Source organism: Coregonus clupeaformis, chromosome 5 (assembly GCF_020615455.1).
Source record: "Coregonus clupeaformis isolate EN_2021a chromosome 5, ASM2061545v1, whole genome shotgun sequence".
Lineage (NCBI taxonomy): Eukaryota > Metazoa > Chordata > Actinopteri > Salmoniformes > Salmonidae > Coregonus > Coregonus clupeaformis.
Window position 1 is genome coordinate 36,728,989 of NC_059196.1, and position 20,875 is coordinate 36,749,863.

At 42.4% G+C, this 20,875-nt stretch overlaps 1 protein-coding gene across 1 annotated transcript in view; it reads right to left on the bottom strand.

Moving 5' to 3' along the window:
• cntn5 (contactin 5) overlaps positions 1–20,875 on the bottom strand; it is a 542,763-nt gene that overhangs the window by 287,823 nt on the left and 234,065 nt on the right. Inside the window, exon 6 of the mRNA XM_041876697.2 lies at positions 3,651–3,746. Coding sequence (XP_041732631.1) covers positions 3,651–3,746 — 96 coding nt within the window. The remainder of the gene's footprint in view (positions 1–3,650; positions 3,747–20,875) is intronic.

Sequence of the window (20,875 nt, forward strand, 5' to 3'; positions counted from 1 at the left end):
GTTTACAAACATTGAAGTAAAACAAGCTTATATTTTAGGTTCTGACGGGGTACGAGAGTTGAACTAAGGTCATGAGGCATTTATAAGTTATATTATTCATGAATCAATGGGTATAGTTAATTAATTAAAACGTTCAAAAATGGATGTAGCAATTGCGCTGAAAATTGAATTAGCATAATAAAACAATCCCCGTTAAAATCCATTTGTTTAAGCTAGAGATTTAAGTGTTATTTAAAGTGTAAGATGTATTTATTTAAGTTTAAGCTGTTTAAGCTAGAGATGAAGTCGATATTGCCGATGTGTCAACTTCTGTCTGTAGCGTCCGAACGGTTTGGGCTACAAACAAATATTTCCCCACTATCGAAATGTAAGACTCTCACGAACACGTTTGCGACGCCCACAAGCCGCAGAAGACTCTTCTGAAGGTAACCCGTTTACAAAACATTAAGAACACCTTCCTAATATTGAGTTTCAACCCCCCGTCCCCCCTTTGCCCTCACAACAGCCTTAATTCATCGTGGCATGGACTCTACAAGGTGTCGAAAGCATTCCACAGGGATGCTGGCCCATGTTGACTCCAATGCTTCCAATAGTTGTGTCAAGTTGACTGGATGTCCTTTGGGTGGTGGAGCATTTTTGTTACACAGGGGAAACTGTTGAGCGTGAAAAACCCAGCAGCGTTGCAGTTGTTGACACAAACCGGTGAGCCTGGCACCTACTACCATACCCCGTTCAAATGCACTTAAATATTTTGTCTTGCCCATTCACCCTCTGAATGGCACACATACACAATCCATGTCTCAATTGTCTCAAGGCTTAAAAATCCTTCTTTAACCTGTCTCCTCCCCTTCATCTACACTGATTGAAGTGGATTTAACAAGTGACATCAATAAGGGATCATAGCTTTCACCTGGATTCACCTCGTCAGTCTGTCATGGAAAGAGCAGGTGTTCTTAATGTTTTGTACACTCAGTGTATATGGAAGTACTTTAGTGCAATTGTTTAATTTTTACATTCAGTCAAAATTATTTCCTGATTTCTTCTATCTCTCAGAACATATTTCCTTTAGATGTATTTTGTGACTATCAGTTTTTCCATGTTATTCATGGTGTTTCTATGGGCTAATCACAATATGGCCAAATGCAATGTTTCATCATCATTTTTGTATATACATATATATATATATATATATATATATATATATATATATATATATATATATATATATATATATATATATATATATATATATATATATATATATATATATATGTATAATTTATATATATATATATATATATAATGTATAATTTATATATATATATATATATATATATATATATATATATATATATAACAGTGGGGAAAAAAAGTATTTAGTCAGCCACCAATTGTGCAAGTTCTCCCACTTAAAAAAGACGAGAGAGGCCTTTAATTTTCATCATAGGTACACGTCAACTATGACAGACAAAATAAGAAGAAAAAAATCCAGAAAATCACATTGTAGGATTTTTTTATGAATTTATTTGCAAATTATGGTGGAAAATAAGTATTTGGTCAATAACAAAAGTTTCTCAATACTTTGTTATATACCCTTTGTTGGCAATGACACAGGTCAAACGTTTTCTGTAAGTCTTCACAAGGTTTTCACACACTATTTTGGGCCATTCCTCCATGCAGATCTCCTCTAGAGCAGTGATGTTTTGGGGCTGTCGCTGGGCAACACGAACTTTCAACTCCCTCAAAGATTTTCTATGGGGTTGAGATCTGGAGACTGGCTAGGCCACTCCAGGACCTTGAAATGCTTCTTACGAAGCCACTCCTTCGTTGCCCGGGCAGTGTGTTTGGGATCATTGTCATGCTGAAAGACCCAGCCACGTTTCATCTTCAATGCCCTTGCTGATGGAAGGAGGTTTTCACTCAAAATCTCACGATACATGGCCCCATTCATTCTTTCCTTTACACGGATCAGTCGTCCTGGTCCCTTTGCAGAAAAACAGCCCCAAAGCATGATGTTTACACCCCCATGCTTCACAGTAGGTATGGTGTTCTTTGGATGCAACTCAGCATTCTTTGTCCTCCAAACACGACGAGTTGAGTTTTTACCAAAAAGTTCTATTTTGGTTTCATCTGACCATATGACATTCTCCCAATCCTCTTCTGGATCATCCAAATGCACTCTAGCAAACTTCAGACGGGCCTGGACATGTACTGGCTTAAGCAGGGGGACACGTCTGGAACTGCAGGATTTGAGTCCCTGAGCGGCGTAGTGTGTTACTGATGGTAGGCTTTGTTACTTTGGTCCCAGCTCTCTGCAGGTCATTCACTAGGTCCCCCTGTGTGGTTCTGGGATTTTTGCTCACCGTTCTTGTGATAATTTTGACCCCACGGGGTGAGATCTTGCGTGGAGCCCCAGATCGAGGGAGATTATCAGTGGACTTGTATGTCTTCCATTTCCTAATAATTGCTCCCACAGTTGATTTCTTCAAACCAAGCTGCTCACCTATTGCAGATTCAGTCTTCCCAGCCTGGTGCAGGTCTACAATTTTGTTTCTGGTGTCCTTTGACAGCTCTTTGGTCTTGGCCATAGTGGAGTTTGGAGTGTGACTGTTTGAGGTTGTGGACAGGTGTCTTTTATACTGATAACAAGTTCAAACAGGTGCTATTAATACAGGTAATGAGTGGAGGACAGAGGAGCCTCTTAAAGAAGAAGTTAAAGGTCTGTGAGAGCCAGAAATCGTGCTTGTTTGTAGGTGACCAAATACTTATTTTCCACCATAATTTGCAAATAAATTCATTAAAAATCATACAGTGTGAATTTCTGGATTTTTTTTTCTTAATTTGTCTGTCATAGTTGACGTGTACCTATGATGAAAATTACAGGCCTCTCTCATCTTTTTAAGTGGGAGAACTTGCACAATTGGTGGCTGACTAAATACTTTTTTTCCCCACTGTATATATATATATATATATATATATATATATATATATATAGGCCCCCTGTAGCTCAGTCGGTAGAGCATGGCGCTTGCAATGCCAGGGTTGTGGGTTCGATTCCCACGGGGAGCCAGTATGAAAAATGTATGCACTCACTAACTGTAAGTCGCTCTGCATAAGAGCTTCTGCTAAATGACTAAAATGTATATATATATATTTTTTATACCTACAGGGTTCCTAAAATTCCAAATCAAATAGCTAAATGATCCTTGGTATGACCGTCTTATAGCTTAGTAGAACCCAGCCCCTGGGATTTTAAGGTGCAGCTCATGTTTCCACAGTCTCAGTTACGGTACAGTCAGAGAAGGGAAAAAGCAATGCAATACTGAACTCCTATTGGTTTATTTATTTAATCCGTTTTGATATTGTGGTCAATACAATAAGTTCCAATAGAAAAAAGGATGCCTATAAGTATTGATACAGAGATAGTATTGATACAGAGATAGTATTGATACAGATATAGTATTGATACAGAGATAGTATTGATACAGAGATAGTATTGATATTGTAACAATACACATGCACTCATTTTCCTGTTTAGCCCTAATAGGTGTGCTAGATATGATGAGATTGGGAAATATTACTTGGAGAATGAGGTGTAGGGGCACACATGAGGAGGGTTAGGGGTTAGGGGTTAGGGGTTAGGGTCTTACCTGGTGAATGAGGGGGTGGAGTACACATGAGCACCACTCCTTGTCCTTCCCTTACAGACACGCCTCCTCTCGTCCTCCAACTGAAGGCCCCCAGATCTGCCCCAGGACACAACAACAATATTAACACAGTTAGCGCATCGATGTCCCCACAGTCACAGTTATTTACAATGCTATTCTACACAGTTAAATATGTGGTATCATACAACCGGGGTGAGTTTCCCAAATTCTGCCGCTTGTTGTAACGAGGTGCGTTATGTTGTTGTAATGAGGTGCGTTATGTTGTTGTAACGAGGTGCGTTATGTTGTTGTAACGAGGTGCGTTATGTTGTTGTAACGAGGTGCGTTATGTTGTTGTAACGAGGTGCGTTATGTTGTTGTAACAAGGTGCGTTATGTTGTTGTAACGAGGTGCGTTATGTTGTTGTAACAAGGTGCGTTATGTTGTTGTAACAAGGTGCGTTATGTTGTTGTAACGAGGTGCGTTATGTTGTTGTAACGAGGTGCGTTATGTTGTTGTAACAAGGTGCGTTATGTTGTTGTAACGAGGTGCGTTATGTTGTTGTAACGAGGTGCGTTATGTTGTTGTAACGAGGTGCGTTATGTTGTTGTAACGAGGTGCGTTATGTTGTTGTAACAAGGTGCGTTATGTTGTTGTAACAAGGTGCGTTATGTTGTTGTAACGAGGTGTGTTATGTTGTTGTAACGAGGTGCGTTATGTTGTTGTAACAAGGTGCGTTATGTTGTTGTAACGAGGTGCGTTATGTTGTTGTAACGAGGTGCGTTATGTTGTTGTAACGAGGTGCGTTATGTTGTTGTAACGAGGTGCGTTATGTTGTTGTAACAAGGTGCGTTATGTTGTTGTAACAAGGTGCGTTATGTTGTTGTAACGAGGTGCGTTATGTTGTTGTAACAAGGTGCGTTATGTTGTTGTAACGAGGTGCGTTATGTTGTTGTAACGAGGTGCGTTATGTTGTTGTAACGAGGTGCGTTATGTTGTTGTAACTAGGTGCGTTATGTTGTTGTAACGAGGTGCGTTATGTTGTTGTAACGAGGTGCGTTATGTTGTTGTAACGAGGTGCGTTATGTTGTTGTAACGAGGTGCGTTATGTTGTTGTAACGAGGTGCGTTATGTTGTTGTAACGAGGTGCGTTATGTTGTTGTAACGAGGTGCGTTATGTTGTTGTAACGAGGTGCGTTATGTTGTTGTAACAAGGTGCGTTATGTTGTTGTAACAAGGTGCGTTATGTTGTTGTAACGCGGTGCGTTATGTTGTTGTAACGAGGTGCGTTATGTTGTTGTAACGAGGTGCGTTATGTTGTTGTAATGAGGTGTGTTATGTTGTTGTAACGAGGTGCGTTATGTTGTTGTAACGAGGTGCGTTATGTTGTAACGAGGTGCGTTATGTTGTTGTAACGAGGTGCGTTATGTTGTTGTAACGAGGTGCGTTATGTTGTTGTAACAAGGTGCGTTATGTTGTTGTAACGAGGTGCGTTATGTTGTTGTAACAAGGTGCGTTATGTTGTTGTAACGAGGTGCGTTATGTTGTTGTAACGAGGTGCGATATGTTGTTGTAACGAGGTGCGATATGTTGTTGTAACGAGGTGCGTTATGTTGTTGTAACGAGGTGCGTTATGTTGTTGTAACGAGGTGCGTTATGTTGTTGTAACGAGGTGCGTTATGTTGTTGTAACGAGGTGCGTTATGTTGTTGTAACGAGGTGCGTTATGTTGTTGTAACGAGGTGCGTTATGTTGTTGTAACGAGGTGCGTTATGTTGTTGTAACGAGGTGCGTTATGTTGTTGTAACGAGGTGCGTTATGTTGTTGTAACGAGGTGCGTTATGTTGTTGTAACGAGGTGCGTTATGTTGTTGTAACGAGGTGCGTTATGTTGTTGTAACGAGGTGTGTTATGTTGTTGTAACGAGGTGCGTTATGTTGTTGTAACGAGGTGCGTTATGTTGTTGTAACGAGGTGCGTTATGTTGTTGTAACGAGGTGCGTTATGTTGTTGTAACGAGGTGCGTTATGTTGTTGTAACGAGGTGCGTTATGTTGTTGTAACGAGGTGCGTTATGTTGTTGTAACAAGGTGCGTAATGTTGCTGTAACGAGGTGCGTTATGTTGTTGTAACGAGGTGCGTTATGTTGTTGTAACGAGGTGCGTTATGTTGTTGTAACAAGGTGCGTAATGTTGCTGTAACGAGGTGCGTTATGTTGTTGTAACGAGGTGTGTTATGTTGTTGTAACGAGGTGAGTTATGTTGTTGTAACAAGGTGCGTTATGTTGTTGTAACGAGGTGCGTTATGTTGTTGTAACGAGGTGCGTTATGTTGTTGTAACGAGGTGCGTTATGTTGTTGTAACGAGGTGCGTTATGTTGTTGTAACGAGGTGCGTTATGTTGTTGTAACGAGGTGCGTTATGTTGTTGTAACGAGGTGCGTTATGTTGTTGTAACGAGGTGCATTATGTTGTTGTAACAAGGTGCGTTATGTTGTTGTAACGAGGTGCGTTATGTTGTTGTAACGAGGTGCGTTATGTTGCTGTAACGAGGTGCGTTATGTTGTTGTAACGAGGTGCGTTATGTTGTTGTAACGAGGTGCGTTATGTTGTTGTAACGAGGTGCGTTATGTTGTTGTAACGAGGTGCGTTATGTTGTTGTAACGAGGTGCGTTATGTTGTTGTAACGAGGTGCGTTATGTTGTTGTAACGAGGTGCGTTATGTTGTTGTAACGAGGTGCGTTATGTTGTTGTAACGAGGTGCGTTATGTTGTTGTAACAAGGTGCGTAATGTTGCTGTAACGAGGTGCGTTATGTTGTTGTAACGAGGTGCGTTATGTTGTTGTAACGAGGTGAGTTATGTTGTTGTAACGAGGTGCGTTATGTTGTTGTAACAAGGTGCGTAATGTTGCTGTAACGAGGTGCGTTATGTTGTTGTAACGAGGTGCGTTATGTTGTTGTAACGAGGTGAGTTATGTTGTTGTAACAAGGTGCGTTATGTTGTTGTAACAAGGTGCGTTATGTTGTTGTAACGAGGTGCGTTATGTTGTTGTAACGAGGTGCGTTATGTTGTTGTAACAAGGTGCGTTATGTTGTTGTAACAAGGTGCGTTATGTTGTTGTAACGAGGTGCGTTATGTTGTTGTAACGAGGTGCGCTATGTTGTTGTAACGAGGTGCGTTATGTTGTTGTAACGAGGTGCGTTATGTTGTTGTAACGAGGTGCGTTATGTTGTTGTAACGAGGTGCGTTATGTTGTTGTAACGAGGTGCGTTATGTTGCTGTAACGAGGTGCGTTATGTTGTTGTAACGAGGTGCGTTATGTTGTTGTAACGAGGTGCGTTATGTTGTTGTAACGAGGTGCGTTATGTTGTTGTAACAAGGTGCGTTATGTTGTTGTAACGAGGTGCGTTATGTTGTTGTAACGAGGTGCGTTATGTTGTTGTAACGAGGTGCGTTATGTTGTTGTAACAAGGTGCGTTATGTTGTTGTAACGAGGTGCGTTATGTTGTTGTAACGAGGTGCGTTATGTTGTTGTAACGAGGTGCGTTATGTTGTTGTAACGAGGTGCGTTATGTTGTTGTAACGAGGTGCGTTATGTTGTTGTAACAAGGTGCGTTATGTTGTTGTAACGAGGTGCGTTATGTTGTTGTAACGAGGTGCGTTATGTTGTTGTAACGAGGTGCGTTATGTTGTTGTAACAAGGTGCGTTATGTTGTTGTAACGAGGTGCGTTATGTTGTTGTAACGAGGTGCGTTATGTTGTTGTAACGAGGTGCGTTATGTTGTTGTAACGAGGTGCGTTATGTTGCTGTAACGAGGTGCGTTATGTTGTTGTAACGAGGTGCGTTATGTTGTTGTAACAAGGTGCGTTATGTTGTTGTAACAAGGTGCGTTATGTTGTTGTAACGAGGTGCGTTATGTTGTTGTAACGAGGTGCGTTATGTTGTTGTAACGAGGTGCGTTATGTTGTTGTAACGAGGTGCGTTATGTTGTTGTAACGAGGTGCGTTATGTTGTTGTAACGAGGTGCGTTATGTTGTTGTAACGAGGTGCGTTATGTTGTTGTAACGAGGTGCGTTATGTTGTTGTAACGAGGTGCGTTATGTTGTTGTAACGAGGTGCGTTATGTTGTTGTAACAAGGTGCGTTATGTTGTTGTAACAAGGTGCGTTATGTTGTTGTAACAAGGTGCGTTATGTTGTTGTAATAAGGTGCGTTATGTTGTTGTAACGAGGTGCGTTATGTTGTTGTAACGAGGTGCGTTATGTTGTTGTAACGAGGTGCGTTATGTTGTTGTAACGAGGTGCGTTATGTTGTTGTAACAAGGTGCGTTATGTTGTTGTAACGAGGTGCGTTATGTTGTTGTAGCGAGTGCGTTATGTTGTTGTAACGAGGTGCGTTATGTTGTTGTAACGAGGTGCATTATGTTGTTGTAACGAGGTGCGTTATGTTGTTGTAACGAGGTGCATTATGTTGTTGTAACGAGGTGCGTTATGTTGTTGTAACGAGGTGCGTTATGTTGCTGTAACGAGGTGCGTTATGTTGCTGTAACGAGGTGCGTTATGTTGTTGTAACGAGGTGCGTTATGTTGTTGTAACGAGGTGAGTTATGTTGTTGTAACAAGGTGCGTTATGTTGTTGTAACGAGGTGCGTTATGTTGTTGTAACGAGGTGCGTTATGTTGTTGTAATGAGGTGCTTTATGTTGTTGTAACGAGGTGCGTTATGTTGTTGTAACGAGGTGCGTTATGTTGTTGTAACGAGGTGCGTTATGTTGTTGTAACAAGGTGCGTTATGTTGTTGTAACGAGGTGCGTTATGTTGCTGTAACGAGGTGCGTTATGTTGTTGTAACGAGGTGCGTTATGTTGTTGTAACAAGGTGCGTTATGTTGTTGTAACGAGGTGCGTTATGTTGTTGTAACGAGGTGCGTTATGTTGTTGTAACGAGGTGCGTTATGTTGTTGTAACGAGGTGCGTTATGTTGTTGTAACGAGGTGCGTTATGTTGTTGTAACAAGGTGCGTTATGTTGTTGTAACAAGGTGCGTTATGTTGTTGTAACAAGGTGCGTTATGTTGTTGTAACGCGGTGCGTTATGTTGTTGTAACGAGGTGCGTTATGTTGTTGTAACGAGGTGCGTTATGTTGTTGTAACGAGGTGCGTTATGTTGTTGTAACGAGGTGCGTTATGTTGTTGTAACGAGGTGCGTTATGTTGTTGTAACGAGGTGCGTTATGTTGTTGTAACGAGGTGCGTTATGTTGTTGTAACGAGGTGCGTTATGTTGTTGTAACAAGGTGCGTTATGTTGTTGTAACGAGGTGCGTTATGTTTTTGTAACGAGGTGCGTTATGTTGGTGTAACGAGGTGCGTTATGTTGTTGTAACGAGGTGCGTTATGTTGTTGTAACGAGGTGCGTTATGTTGTTGTAACAAGGTGCGTTATGTTGTTGTAACGAGGTGCGTCATGTTGTTGTAACGAGGTGCGTTATGTTGTTGTAACGAGGTGCGTTATGTTGTTGTAACGAGGTGCGTTATGTTGTTGTAACGAGGTGCGTTATGTTGTTGTAACGAGGTGCGTAATGTTGCTGTAACGAGGTGCGTTATGTTGTTGTAACGAGGTGCGTTATGTTGCTGTAACAAGGTGCGTTATGTTGTTGTAACGAGGTGCGTTATGTTGTTGTAACGAGGTGCGTTATGTTGTTGTAACGAGGTGCGTTATGTTGTTGTAACGAGGTGCGTTATGTTGCTGTAACGAGGTGCGTTATGTTGTTGTAACGAGGTGCGTTATGTTGTTGTAACGAGGTGAGTTATGTTGTTGTAACAAGGTGCGTTATGTTGTTGTAACAAGGTGCGTTATGTTGTTGTAACGAGGTGCGTTATGTTGTTGTAACGAGGTGCGTTATGTTGTTGTAACAAGGTGCGTTATGTTGTTGTAACGAGGTGCGTTATGTTGTTGTAACGAGGTGCGTTATGTTGTTGTAACGAGGTGAGTTATGTTGTTGTAACGAGGTGCGTTATGTTGTTGTAACGAGGTGCGTTATGTTGCTGTAACGAGGTGCGTTATGTTGTTGTAACGAGGTGCGTTATGTTGTTGTAACGAGGTGCGTTATGTTGTTGTAACGAGGTGCGTTATGTTGTTGTAACGAGGTGCGTTATGTTGTTGTAACGAGGTGCGTTATGTTGTTGTAACGAGGTGCGTTATGTTGTTGTAACGAGGTGCGTTATGTTGTTGTAACAAGGTGCGTTATGTTGTTGTAACAAGGTGTGTTATGTTGCTGTAACAAGGTGCGTTATGTTGTTGTAACGAGGTGCGTTATGTTGTTGTAACGAGGTGCGTTATGTTGTTGTAACGAGGTGCGTTATGTTGTTGTAACGAGGTGCGTTATGTTGTTGTAACGAGGTGTGTTATGTTGTTGTAACGAGGTGCGTTATGTCTCTCGGCAACCCAGTCGTACAGCTGCCAGACACTAATCATTTTTAAATCAATGTCTAACGATCTATCATCTGTGCGTGAACCAACAAAATTAGCCAAATTCCACAGTTTGCCATTCTACTGTGTGTCTGGCCTGGGTCATCAACAACCCTTTATAGGGACACACCCCTGGTTAGTCTATACAAGATCTGTTGACTCAGGTCAGAGATCAATTCAACATATTGATTGATGCTTAGAGTAGACACCATTCCATTGGCTCTCTGCTTCCTTGCGTGTGTCTCAAATGACACCCTATACAGGGAATAGGGTGCCTATACAGGGAATAGGGTGCCTATACAGGGAATAGGGTGCCTATACAGGGAATAGGGTGCCTATACAGAGAATTAGAGCTGTAACTCTTGTCCCCAGGGCTGACAGACACTCAACACAGACACAGGGGCCATCTAGGGGCCATCCAGGGGCCATCTAGGGGCCATCCAGGGGCCATCCAGGGGCCATCTAGGGGCCATCCAGGGGCCATCCAGGGGCCATCTAGGGGCCATCCAGGGGCCATCTAGGGGCCATCCAGGGGCCATCCAGGGGCCATCCAGGGGCCATCTAGGGGCCATCTAGGGGCCTTCCAGGGGCCATCCAGGCCATAGCTACTGTACAGTATAGAATATATTACATATAGAATATAGAATTACATATAAAATAAATTACATATTACATATAGGATCCAGGCTCTGTCGTAGCCGGCCATGACCGGGAGACCCATGGGGCGGCGCACAATTGGCCCAGCGTCATCCAGGGTAGGGGAGGGAATGGCCGGCAAGGATGTAGCTCAGTTGGTAGAGCATGGCGTTTGCAACGCCAGGGTTGTGGGTTCGATTCCCATGGGGGGCCAGTATGAAGAAATTAAAAAATAATAATGTATGCACTCACTAACTGTAAATCGCTCTGGATAAGAGCGTCTGCTAAATGACTAAAATGTAAATGTAAACATATAGAATATAGAATTACATATAAAATATATAGAAATCATTGAATATAGTTTAATAGGTTCTCTGTGCTGTCCAGTATATATTCTACAACCAAGAGGCCTCAGGACAATGTGTGTGGCCCTTTGTTATATGGATGTCTAAGGACGGTCCTTGAATATAGGGATGTCTAAGGACGGTCCTTGAATATTGGGATGTCTAAGGACGGTCCTTGAATATTGGGATGTCTAAGGACGGTCCTTGAATATTGGGATGTCTAAGGACGGTCCTTGTAATTCACGTACCTCAGAACGACCAGCACTGCTAACAGCATTGTTGAACTCTTATACAATACACACGCCTAACTGAAAACACAAACAACATATCTACATTGTCGTATCGAGTAAATGCTGGCAATTATTGCTGATAAACAAAGGAGTCCGCTCATACTGAACCTTTGATCATAAGTTTATTCGTATCACAAGCTTTCAGCATGATTTACAGGCGTCATGAGACCCGGAGAGCAGTGTCCTCGAATTGTAATGGCTGCTCTGACTTCTTCTCCGTCCAGCATATACTTATAAACAATGCAAAAAGATGGGTGGCTCCCTCTTTCGTCCAATCACCAGTCTCCCCTGGGGCGTCACCCCACAAACGGCTACTTTTGAACTAACATAAACAGTTTTTCAGTTCCACATGAAAAAACATTAACAAATACATAATCCTAATACACTACAACATCTTGCCACAAGAAACACTGTATCACTTTCAGTTGGTTGCCTCTGAGGGCTTTGATTTTCAGAAAACAAAGACAGATCAATATGTAGATTGATCGTTTCTACATAAAGCTATGATGACATCATGTATAAGGACACAAGACATGGCTCCTCTACTCAAGTGACCAATCACATTAACATTCTGCAATCTGTGTAGGCCTGTGTCCCAAATCGCACCCTATTCCACAGGGCTCCGGTTAAATGTAGTGCACTATTTAGGAAAGAGGGTGGCATTTAGGATTCTCCCTAGTCTACAGTTCAGTGGCACTCTGCCATTTATGGACCCACATCCAAGTGAGGCAGGTTTTTCTACCTCAACATGTAAATTGCTTGTAAAGGTCGATTTTATCTATGCTTGAAGAGACAGGCTTGAGTCTGTGTTCTTTCTGTAAACTCAGCCTTCACGTGAGACATAACAACAAGCTACGTCTCATCATCTCATGGAAATTAAGTTGTGATGATGTTTGAGTTTCATGTCAAACATCAAGACGCAATTTAACTGAATTCTGATTTTCACAGTTATTCTACCAAGCAGAGAGAATATAACTTACATTTCTCTGAGTTTAAGACAATTACAATACCTAACTTGGGCCTTACCCTTTCAAAGCTTAGTACCAGCTTGTTTAATTTCCACAAAAACCTGGGTTACAGTGCTGTGAAAAAGTATTTGCCCCCTTCCTAATTTTCTCTAATTTTGCATATGTTTGATACTGAATGTTATCAGATCTTCAACCAAAACCTAATATTAGATCAAGGGAACCTGAGATTACAAATAACACAATTAAATATGAGATGGGTCCCATTTTGTCTGGTGAAAACCAAACACTGCATTCCACAGTAAGAACATCATACCAAAGGTCAAGCATGGTGGTGGTGGTGTGACGGTTTGGGGATGTTTTGCTGCCTCAGGACCTGGACGACTTGCCTTAATAGAAGGAACCATGAATTCTGCTCTGTATCAGAGAATTCTACAGGAGAATGTCAGACCATCCGTCTGTGAGCTGAAGCTGAAGCGCAGCTGGGTCATGCAGCAAGACAATGATCCAAAACACACAATCGAGTCTACATGGAAATGGTTAAAAAGCAACACATCTGAAGTTTTGTAATGGCCTAGTCAAAGTCTAGACCTAAACACGATTGAGATGTTGTGGCAGGACTTGAAACTAGCAGTTCATGCTTGAAAACCCACAAATGTCGCTGAGTTAAAGCAGTTCTGCATGGAAGAGTGGGCCAAAATTCCTCCACAGCGACGTGAGAGACTGATCAACAACTACAGGAAGTGTTTGGTTGGAGTTATTGCAGCTAAAGGTGGCACAACCAGTTATTGAGTGTAAGGGGGCAAGTACTTTTTCACACAGGGGAGTTGGGTGTTGCATAACTTTGTTAATAAAATAAATATAATAAGTATCATTTTTGGGGGGTTATTTTTAAATTCAGGTTCCCTTTATCTAATATTAGGTTTTGGTTGAAGATCTGATAACATTCAGTATCAAAAACATGCACAAATAGAGAAAATCAGAAAGGGGGCAAATACTTTTTCACGCCGCTGTATATTCACCAGGCACCAAACAGAGGAAAACGGACTAAAACAGGGAGGGATTACTGACGTGTCCAATATGAAACGCTTGTTTTCCGCTTTCTGTTGTAAAACATTTTGCTATGTTTTGCACTAATGAAGACGACCCTGATGACGGGTGAGACTAGCTCTTTAATCCCAACAGCCATCACTTGGTACCTGAGTGTTTACAACGCTACTGGAAGTGTTAGGTGATTATGCTTTACGGTGATATACTGTGCTGTGATTAGAGACCTGGGTCCGCGGCCCAAAATAACACCCTATTCCCCATATAGTGCAACAGTAGCGCACTAGCTTTGACCAGGACCCAGTGCACTAAATATGGAATAGGGTGCCATGTAGGATTGTATTTGTTTCTGCAGTTCAGACATATTAAGGAAAAATCAAGATGAAATGTAGTCTACTGCAGAATGCAGTCACCTCCCTGTCGACTGTGTTTCTGCTAACAAGTGTCACACTACATTTGATCTAAAACAAATGATCATAGTGGCTTCAGGCAGAACATAAGTACACTGTAGCATTTGAAGGATGAATCCATCTTCACCAGAGGTAGTATTTCATAGTAAACCATAATGAATGTAGCTCAATAATATTATGGCTGCCCTCCACATATAGCCCATTCAACTGAGTTAGTCAATCATCATAGCTGAGAAAATGACAACTTAGTTAGTCAATCACATATTTAGTTCTGTAGGATAAGATGTGGCTAAGCTTCAATTATAGTATTTCACAGTCCTCATCCTGTGATCATTTCAAACGTGTTCACTTTAGATTTTCCTACAGATTTACACCCAGCAGGACAAGGCTAAATGCATGCCAGTACTTACTACAAAATAGGAGTCTGAACTGTACTTCAGATTAGGTGACCACAGAATGTACCCCCTGTATGTTCTGAATGTAACCCCCTGTATGTTCTGAATGTAACCCCCTGTATGTTCTGAATGTAACCCCCTGTATGTTCTGAATGTAACACCCTGTATGTTCTGAATGTAACACCCTGTATGTTCTGAATGTAACCCCCTGTATGTTCTGAATGTAACCCCCTGTATGTTCTGAATGTACCACCCTGTATGTTCTGAATGTACCACCCTGAATGTAACACCCTGTATGTTCTGAATGTAACACTCTGTATGTTCTGAATGTAACCCCCTGTATGTTCTGAATGTAACCCCCTGTATGTTCTGAATGTAACCCCCTGTATGTTCTGAATGTAACCCCCTGTATGTTCTGAATGTACCACCCTGTATGTTCTGAATGTACCACCCTGAATGTAACACCCTGTATGTTCTGAATGTAACACTCTGTATGTTCTGAATGTAACCCCCTGTATGTTCTGAATGTACCACCCTGTATGTTCTGAATGTAACACCCTGAATGTAACACTCTGAATGTAACACTCTGAATGTAACCCCCTGAATGTAACACTCTGAATGTAACACTCTGAATGTAACACTCTGAATGTAACACTCTGAATGTAACACCCTGTATGTTCTGAATGTAACCCCCTGAATGTTCTGAGAGATCTTTGAAGAAGCCATTGAGTCAGTTTCCAACAAGTTTCCAACTGGGTTCTGAGAGACACAGGGGTTTGAAGGATAAGTTGACGCACACACACACACACACACACACACACACACACACACACACACTCAAACACACACACACTATTTAATAATGGTGAGTGTTCCCAGCAAACAAGGGACATCCTGTGGACATTCGGCGATGTTCCCATTAGGTCCCTTAAGGGTTTCGGCGTGACGACATGAAGAACGTTCTCTGGGGGACCTTTTTCTAGTTCCCTGTAAGTTCCCATGACGTCACTGAGGACCATGTCAGGGCCTTTGTAGGACGTTCTCATTACGTTCATTTTACTAGTCCTTAGGACATCGTGTGATGGTCTCAAGGGAACGTTCTCTGGGGGAGCTTTTTCTAGTTTCCCGTTCGTCCCAGGGATGTTCCCAAGGACGTTTTTTAGGACGTTCTTGGGACGTTGTGTCATCATGGTCCCCTGGAGGTATTGTATAGTTCCCAGTTAGTCGGGAACCTCCAGGGGACCATGACACAACGTTCTGACCATCCCGAGGAAGTCCTAACGACTCATTATTGTTAGCAGGGTTAGACTTGTCAGTCCGTATTGCGCTAAACCAGAGTGACACATGGAGCAGCATGTTGACCAGTTTCACTGTGTGTTGCGCAGGGGCTAGCTAACTCAGCTCTCCAAAGACAAGAGAGATCAAAGAAAAAGTACTCAATAAAAATATGAAAGGGCTCATGCTGTGAGAAGAAAAGCTGGAGAGTTATAGAGGAAATATTCATATTATAGACACACATTTTGAAGCCATATGAAGGGTAGGGGGTCTCCACCCACAAAAAGAGAGAATAAACGTTTTAAATGTAATCATTCTCAGGAGGCTAACCTGCCAGCTTTATGGATATCATCAGTGTATTTTGAAGCTAACCCATTATCTGGAACAGCTCGCTATGTGAAACCTAAGTAATGTTCGGTAGGGGGAAATCATGTTCGAAATGGTGAGGTACTACCTTAACTTGTCCAATTAGAGATCTTTGTGTTCGGTTGCAAAACATTTGCTACAATGTGCTCTACTGAACACTACCCAGGCTAACAAGCTGCCACCAGAGTGGAGGAATGGAAGGCCTCCGTGGAAATTACAGACTTCAGAAGCCTTTTTCAACCTCAAATACACTACAAGTTTAAAATGTCCTGCATTGCAAGAAAGTTATCCTGCAACAGGGTGATCAAATGAACATCCTACAGTATACCTGTTTAGCTCATCAATGGCCTCTCCTGTTGTCTAAATGACGCCACAGGGACCAGAAGCCATAGGGAATAGGGTAACATTTGGGACACATGCAGTGACACAAATAAATAAATAAATAAAGTATAAAAAGCAGGATAGGGTATTGAGGAGAGGAAATATCTATTGAGGAAAGGAAATATCTATTGAGGAGAGGAAATATCTATTGAGGAGAGGAAATATCTATTGAGGAGAGGTAATATCTATTGAGGAGAGGAAATATATATTGAGGAGAGGAAATATCTATTGAGGAGAGGTAATATCTATTGAGGAGAGTTAATATCTATTGAGGAGAGGAAATATCTATTGAGGAGAGTTAATTTCTATTGGGGAGAGGTAATATCTATTGAGGAGAGGAAATATCTATTGAGGAGAGTTAATATATATTGAGGAGAGTTAATATCTATTGAGGAGAGGAAATATCTATTGAGGAGAGGAAATATCTATTGAGGAGATGTCACGATCGTCGACAGATGAAGCGGACCAAGGCGCAGCGTGATAAGCGTACATACTTTATTCAGTACTGACCCGAACAAAACAACAAACGAAACGTGAAGTCCTAGGTTATACACAAACCTCTATGGAACAAGATCCCACAAAGACTAGTGCCAACAGGCTGCCAAAGTATTGTCCCCAATCAGAGACAACGAGCTACAGCTGTCTCTGATTGGGAACCACCCTGGCCAACATAGAAATAAACGATCTAGAACGAAACACATAGAAAACTAAACATAGAAAATCCACACCCTGGCTCAACATTTAAGAGTCCCCAGAGCCAGGGCGTGACAGGAGAGGTAATATCTATTGAGGAGAGGAAATATCTATTGAGGAGAGGAAATATCTATTGAGGAGAGGAAATATCTATTGAGGAGAGTTAATATCTATTGAGGAGAGTTAATATCTATTGAGGAGAGGAAATATCTATTGAGGAGACTTAATATCTATTGAGGAGAGTTAATATCTATTGAGGAGAGTTAATATCTATTGAGGAGAGGTAATATCTATTGAGGAGAGTTAATATCTATTGAGGAGAGTTAATATCTATTGAGGAGAGGAAATATCTATTGAGGAGAGGAAATATCTATTGAGGAGAGGTAATATATATTGTCCTCTCATGTTTCTACTGACCTATCCTTTCCCTTTGTGATATGAAACTCATGTAAGGAGATCAATATTTATGTAATCTTATTATTGCAACAACCACAGACGTACGCGTTATTATACAGTGTAAGAATATGAGGAACTGCACCATTTGCATCTGCCAATCTGTAGGACTGACTGGTTCCCTAAAGACAGAAACTATTCCATTTATTTACATAGCCTGAACAACAAATAGGTTGAGATTGTACACAAGGCAAAACTTTCATTATTGAATTTTAATTGTTGAGTTGAAATACATTTCTAAACCACTATGGACAATCCATATACAAATGTAAAAGCATCAAAGCCAGACTATTCTTGGCTGAGGATGCATCTCAGTGAAATGCATTGTTCAGTTGTGGTTCATTTTCCTAGAGATCATGTGATCTTTCCTCTGTCTGCGGTCACATAATCACTTACATCTACATCATAATGGACAATAGACAAGTGGAGAAAGAACCTGACAATGCTCTGATGTTAAAGGAGCTCACTAGACATATTACCTCTGTAGTTATATCCTCAGACTATCCTGTAGAGCTTTTAGCTAATGAAACCCTCCTAAATTAAAAGGCATCTGGACACCAAGCATCCAAGACACAAAGAAAAGACAGCTGACTTTAAAAAATAAATAATGTAAATATCCAGATAATTGAAGAACGTTTGCACGGTACAAGAAAAGGCACTTTGGGCATTGTGGCGCATTGCAGAGGATCTCATACTCCCTGCTGCATTTTGTATTTGTATTTATTATGGATCCCCGTTAGTTCCTGCCAAGGCAGCAGCTACTCTTCCTGGGGTTTATTATGGATCCCCATTAGTTCCTGCCAAGGCAGCAGCTACTCTTCCTGGGGTTTATTATGGATCCCCATTAGTTCCTGCCAAGGCAGCAGCTACTCTTCCTGGGGTCCAGCAAAATTACAATACATTCACAGATTTCACAGCACACTAAGTGTGTGCCCTCAGGCCTCTACTCTACTACCACATATCTACAACACAAAATCCATGTGTACATGTGTGTATAGTGTGTTTGTATGCATGTGTCTGTGTTTGTGTTGCTTCACAGTCCCCGCTGTTCCATAAGGTGTATTTTTATCTGTTTTTGTAGTACTGTGCACCTCCCATAGTCTGTTCTGGACTTGGGGACTGTGAAGAGACCTCTGGTGGCATGTCTTGTGGGATATGCATGGGTGACCGAGCTGTGCGCCAGTAGTTCAAACAGACAGCTCGGTGCATTCAACATGTCAACACCTCTCACAAATGCAAGTAGTGATGAAGTCAATCTCTCCTCCACTTTGAGCCAGGAGAGATTGACATGCATATTATTAATGTTTGCTCTCTGTGTACATCCAAGGGCCATCCGTGACCCCACGACTGACCAGTAGTCCAGGTGCGACAAAACTAGGGCCTGTAGGACCTGCCTTGTTGATAGTGCTGTTAAGAAGGCAGAGCAGCGCTTTATTATAGACAGACTTCTCCCCATCTTAGCTACTGTTGTATCAATATGTTTTGACCATGACAGTTTACAATCCAGGGTTACTCCAAGCAGTTTAGTCACCTCAACTTGCTCAATTTCCACATTATTTATTACACTTATTACAGTTTGAAGCTTTCTCTTGAGTGGGCAGCCTGATGAAAGCCAGTCAATATTGTGATTGATATGTGCACTGAAATCTTGGGGGAGTCAGCCGCCAACAAACTTAAAACCATACCACCTATCCAATGACACCATGAGGAGGAGAATCCAGGACATGTCTGAGGACATAACGCTCCAGACATCAGAGCGCATCAGTGCAAATGGCCATCACGCAATGCCGCTTGATGAATCCACAGATGTGGCAATTCATGCAATTCTAATGGTTTATGTCAGACACGTCTGCGATAATATCATCGAGGAGCAGTTCCTTTTTAGTGCTGATTTGTCACCGCAGAGGCTGTGACATATGATATGTACCTCCGTGGGACTGGCCTGGGATGGGTGCGTCGGTGTGACCACTGATGGGGCAGCTGCCATGAAGGGAAAGCACTCCGGGGTAGTAAAGCGGATCCTGGAGAGAGCACCGAGTGAGACGTGAAACCACTGCTTCCTACACAGGGAGGCAGCGAAGGACATGGTGCCTGAGCTCCACGATCTACGGGATGTGAACAAGTGTGTCAACTATATCAAAAAGAGTTTCCATGAAAAGCAGGTGTTTCCAGGCAGGGACGACACATAACCAGGTGGCAAATCGCATCTCTGCATGTCTGGCAGACATATCCGTGTGGATGTCGGATCTCCACCTCAAGCTGAACCTCGGCAAGACGGAGCTGCTCTTCCTCCCGGGGGAAGGACTGCCCGCTCCATTATCTCGCCATCACAGTTCACAACTCCATTGTGTCCTCCTCCCAGAGTGCAAAGAAACTTGGCGTGACCCTGGACAACACCCTGTCGTTCTCCGCTAACATCAAGGCGATGACCCGATCCTGTAGGTTCATGCTCTACAACATTCGCAGAGTACGACCCTGCCTTACACAGGAAGCGGCACAGGTCCTAATCCAGGCACTTGTCATCTCCCGTCTGGATTACTGCAACTCGCTGTTGGCTGGGCTCCCTGCCTGTGGCATTAAACCCCTACAACTTATCCAGAACGCTGCAGCCCGTCTGGTGTTCAACCTTCCCATGTTCTCTCACGTCACCCCGCTCCTCCGCACACTCCACTGGCTTCCAGTTGAGGCTCACATCTACTACAAGACCATGGTGCTTGCCTACGGAGCTGTGAGGGGAACGGCACCTCTTTACCTTCAGGCTCTGATCAGACCCTACACCCAAACGAGGGCACTACGTTCATCCACCTCTGGCCTGCTAGCCCCCCTACCTCTACAGAAGCACAGTTCCCGCTCAGCCCAGTCAAAACTATTTGCAGCTCTGGTGGAACAAGCTCCACAACGACTCCAGGACAGCGGAGTCACTGACCACCTTCCGGAGACACTTGAAACCCTACCTCTTAAAGGAATACCTTGAATAGTATAAAGCAATCCTTCTACCCCCCCTCCCCCACCCCCCCATAAAAAAAAAGAAGAAAAAAAGTGGTTGTCCCACTGGCTATCATAAGTTGAATGCACCAATTTGTAAGTCGCTCCGGATAAGAGCGTCTGCTAAATGACGTAAATGTAGTATGGGGAGCGAGCACCAGCAGGTGCTTTATCATGCAGAGCTGGCTTTCCGTGGGTAAAGTGTTGGTTCGCTTTTATGAGCTTCGAGCAGAGATTGCTGCGTTTCTTTCGGAAAACAAGTCACCTCTGGCCGAACGGAAGCAGGTTGCCTACCTGCCGTATATTCTCTATCCTCTGAATTCTCTCAATGTGTCAATGCAAGGGAGGGGGCACAATCATCTGAATTCTCTCAATGTGTCAATGCAAGGGAGGGGGCACAATCGATGTGTCATTACGAGGGAGGCACAATCTATTTTAACAGAGGGACAAAGAGGATACCTTCAAGATGAAGTTTACCGTTTGGCCAAATCATGTTTCTAACGGGAGGATTGACATGTTTCCCAATGCTGATT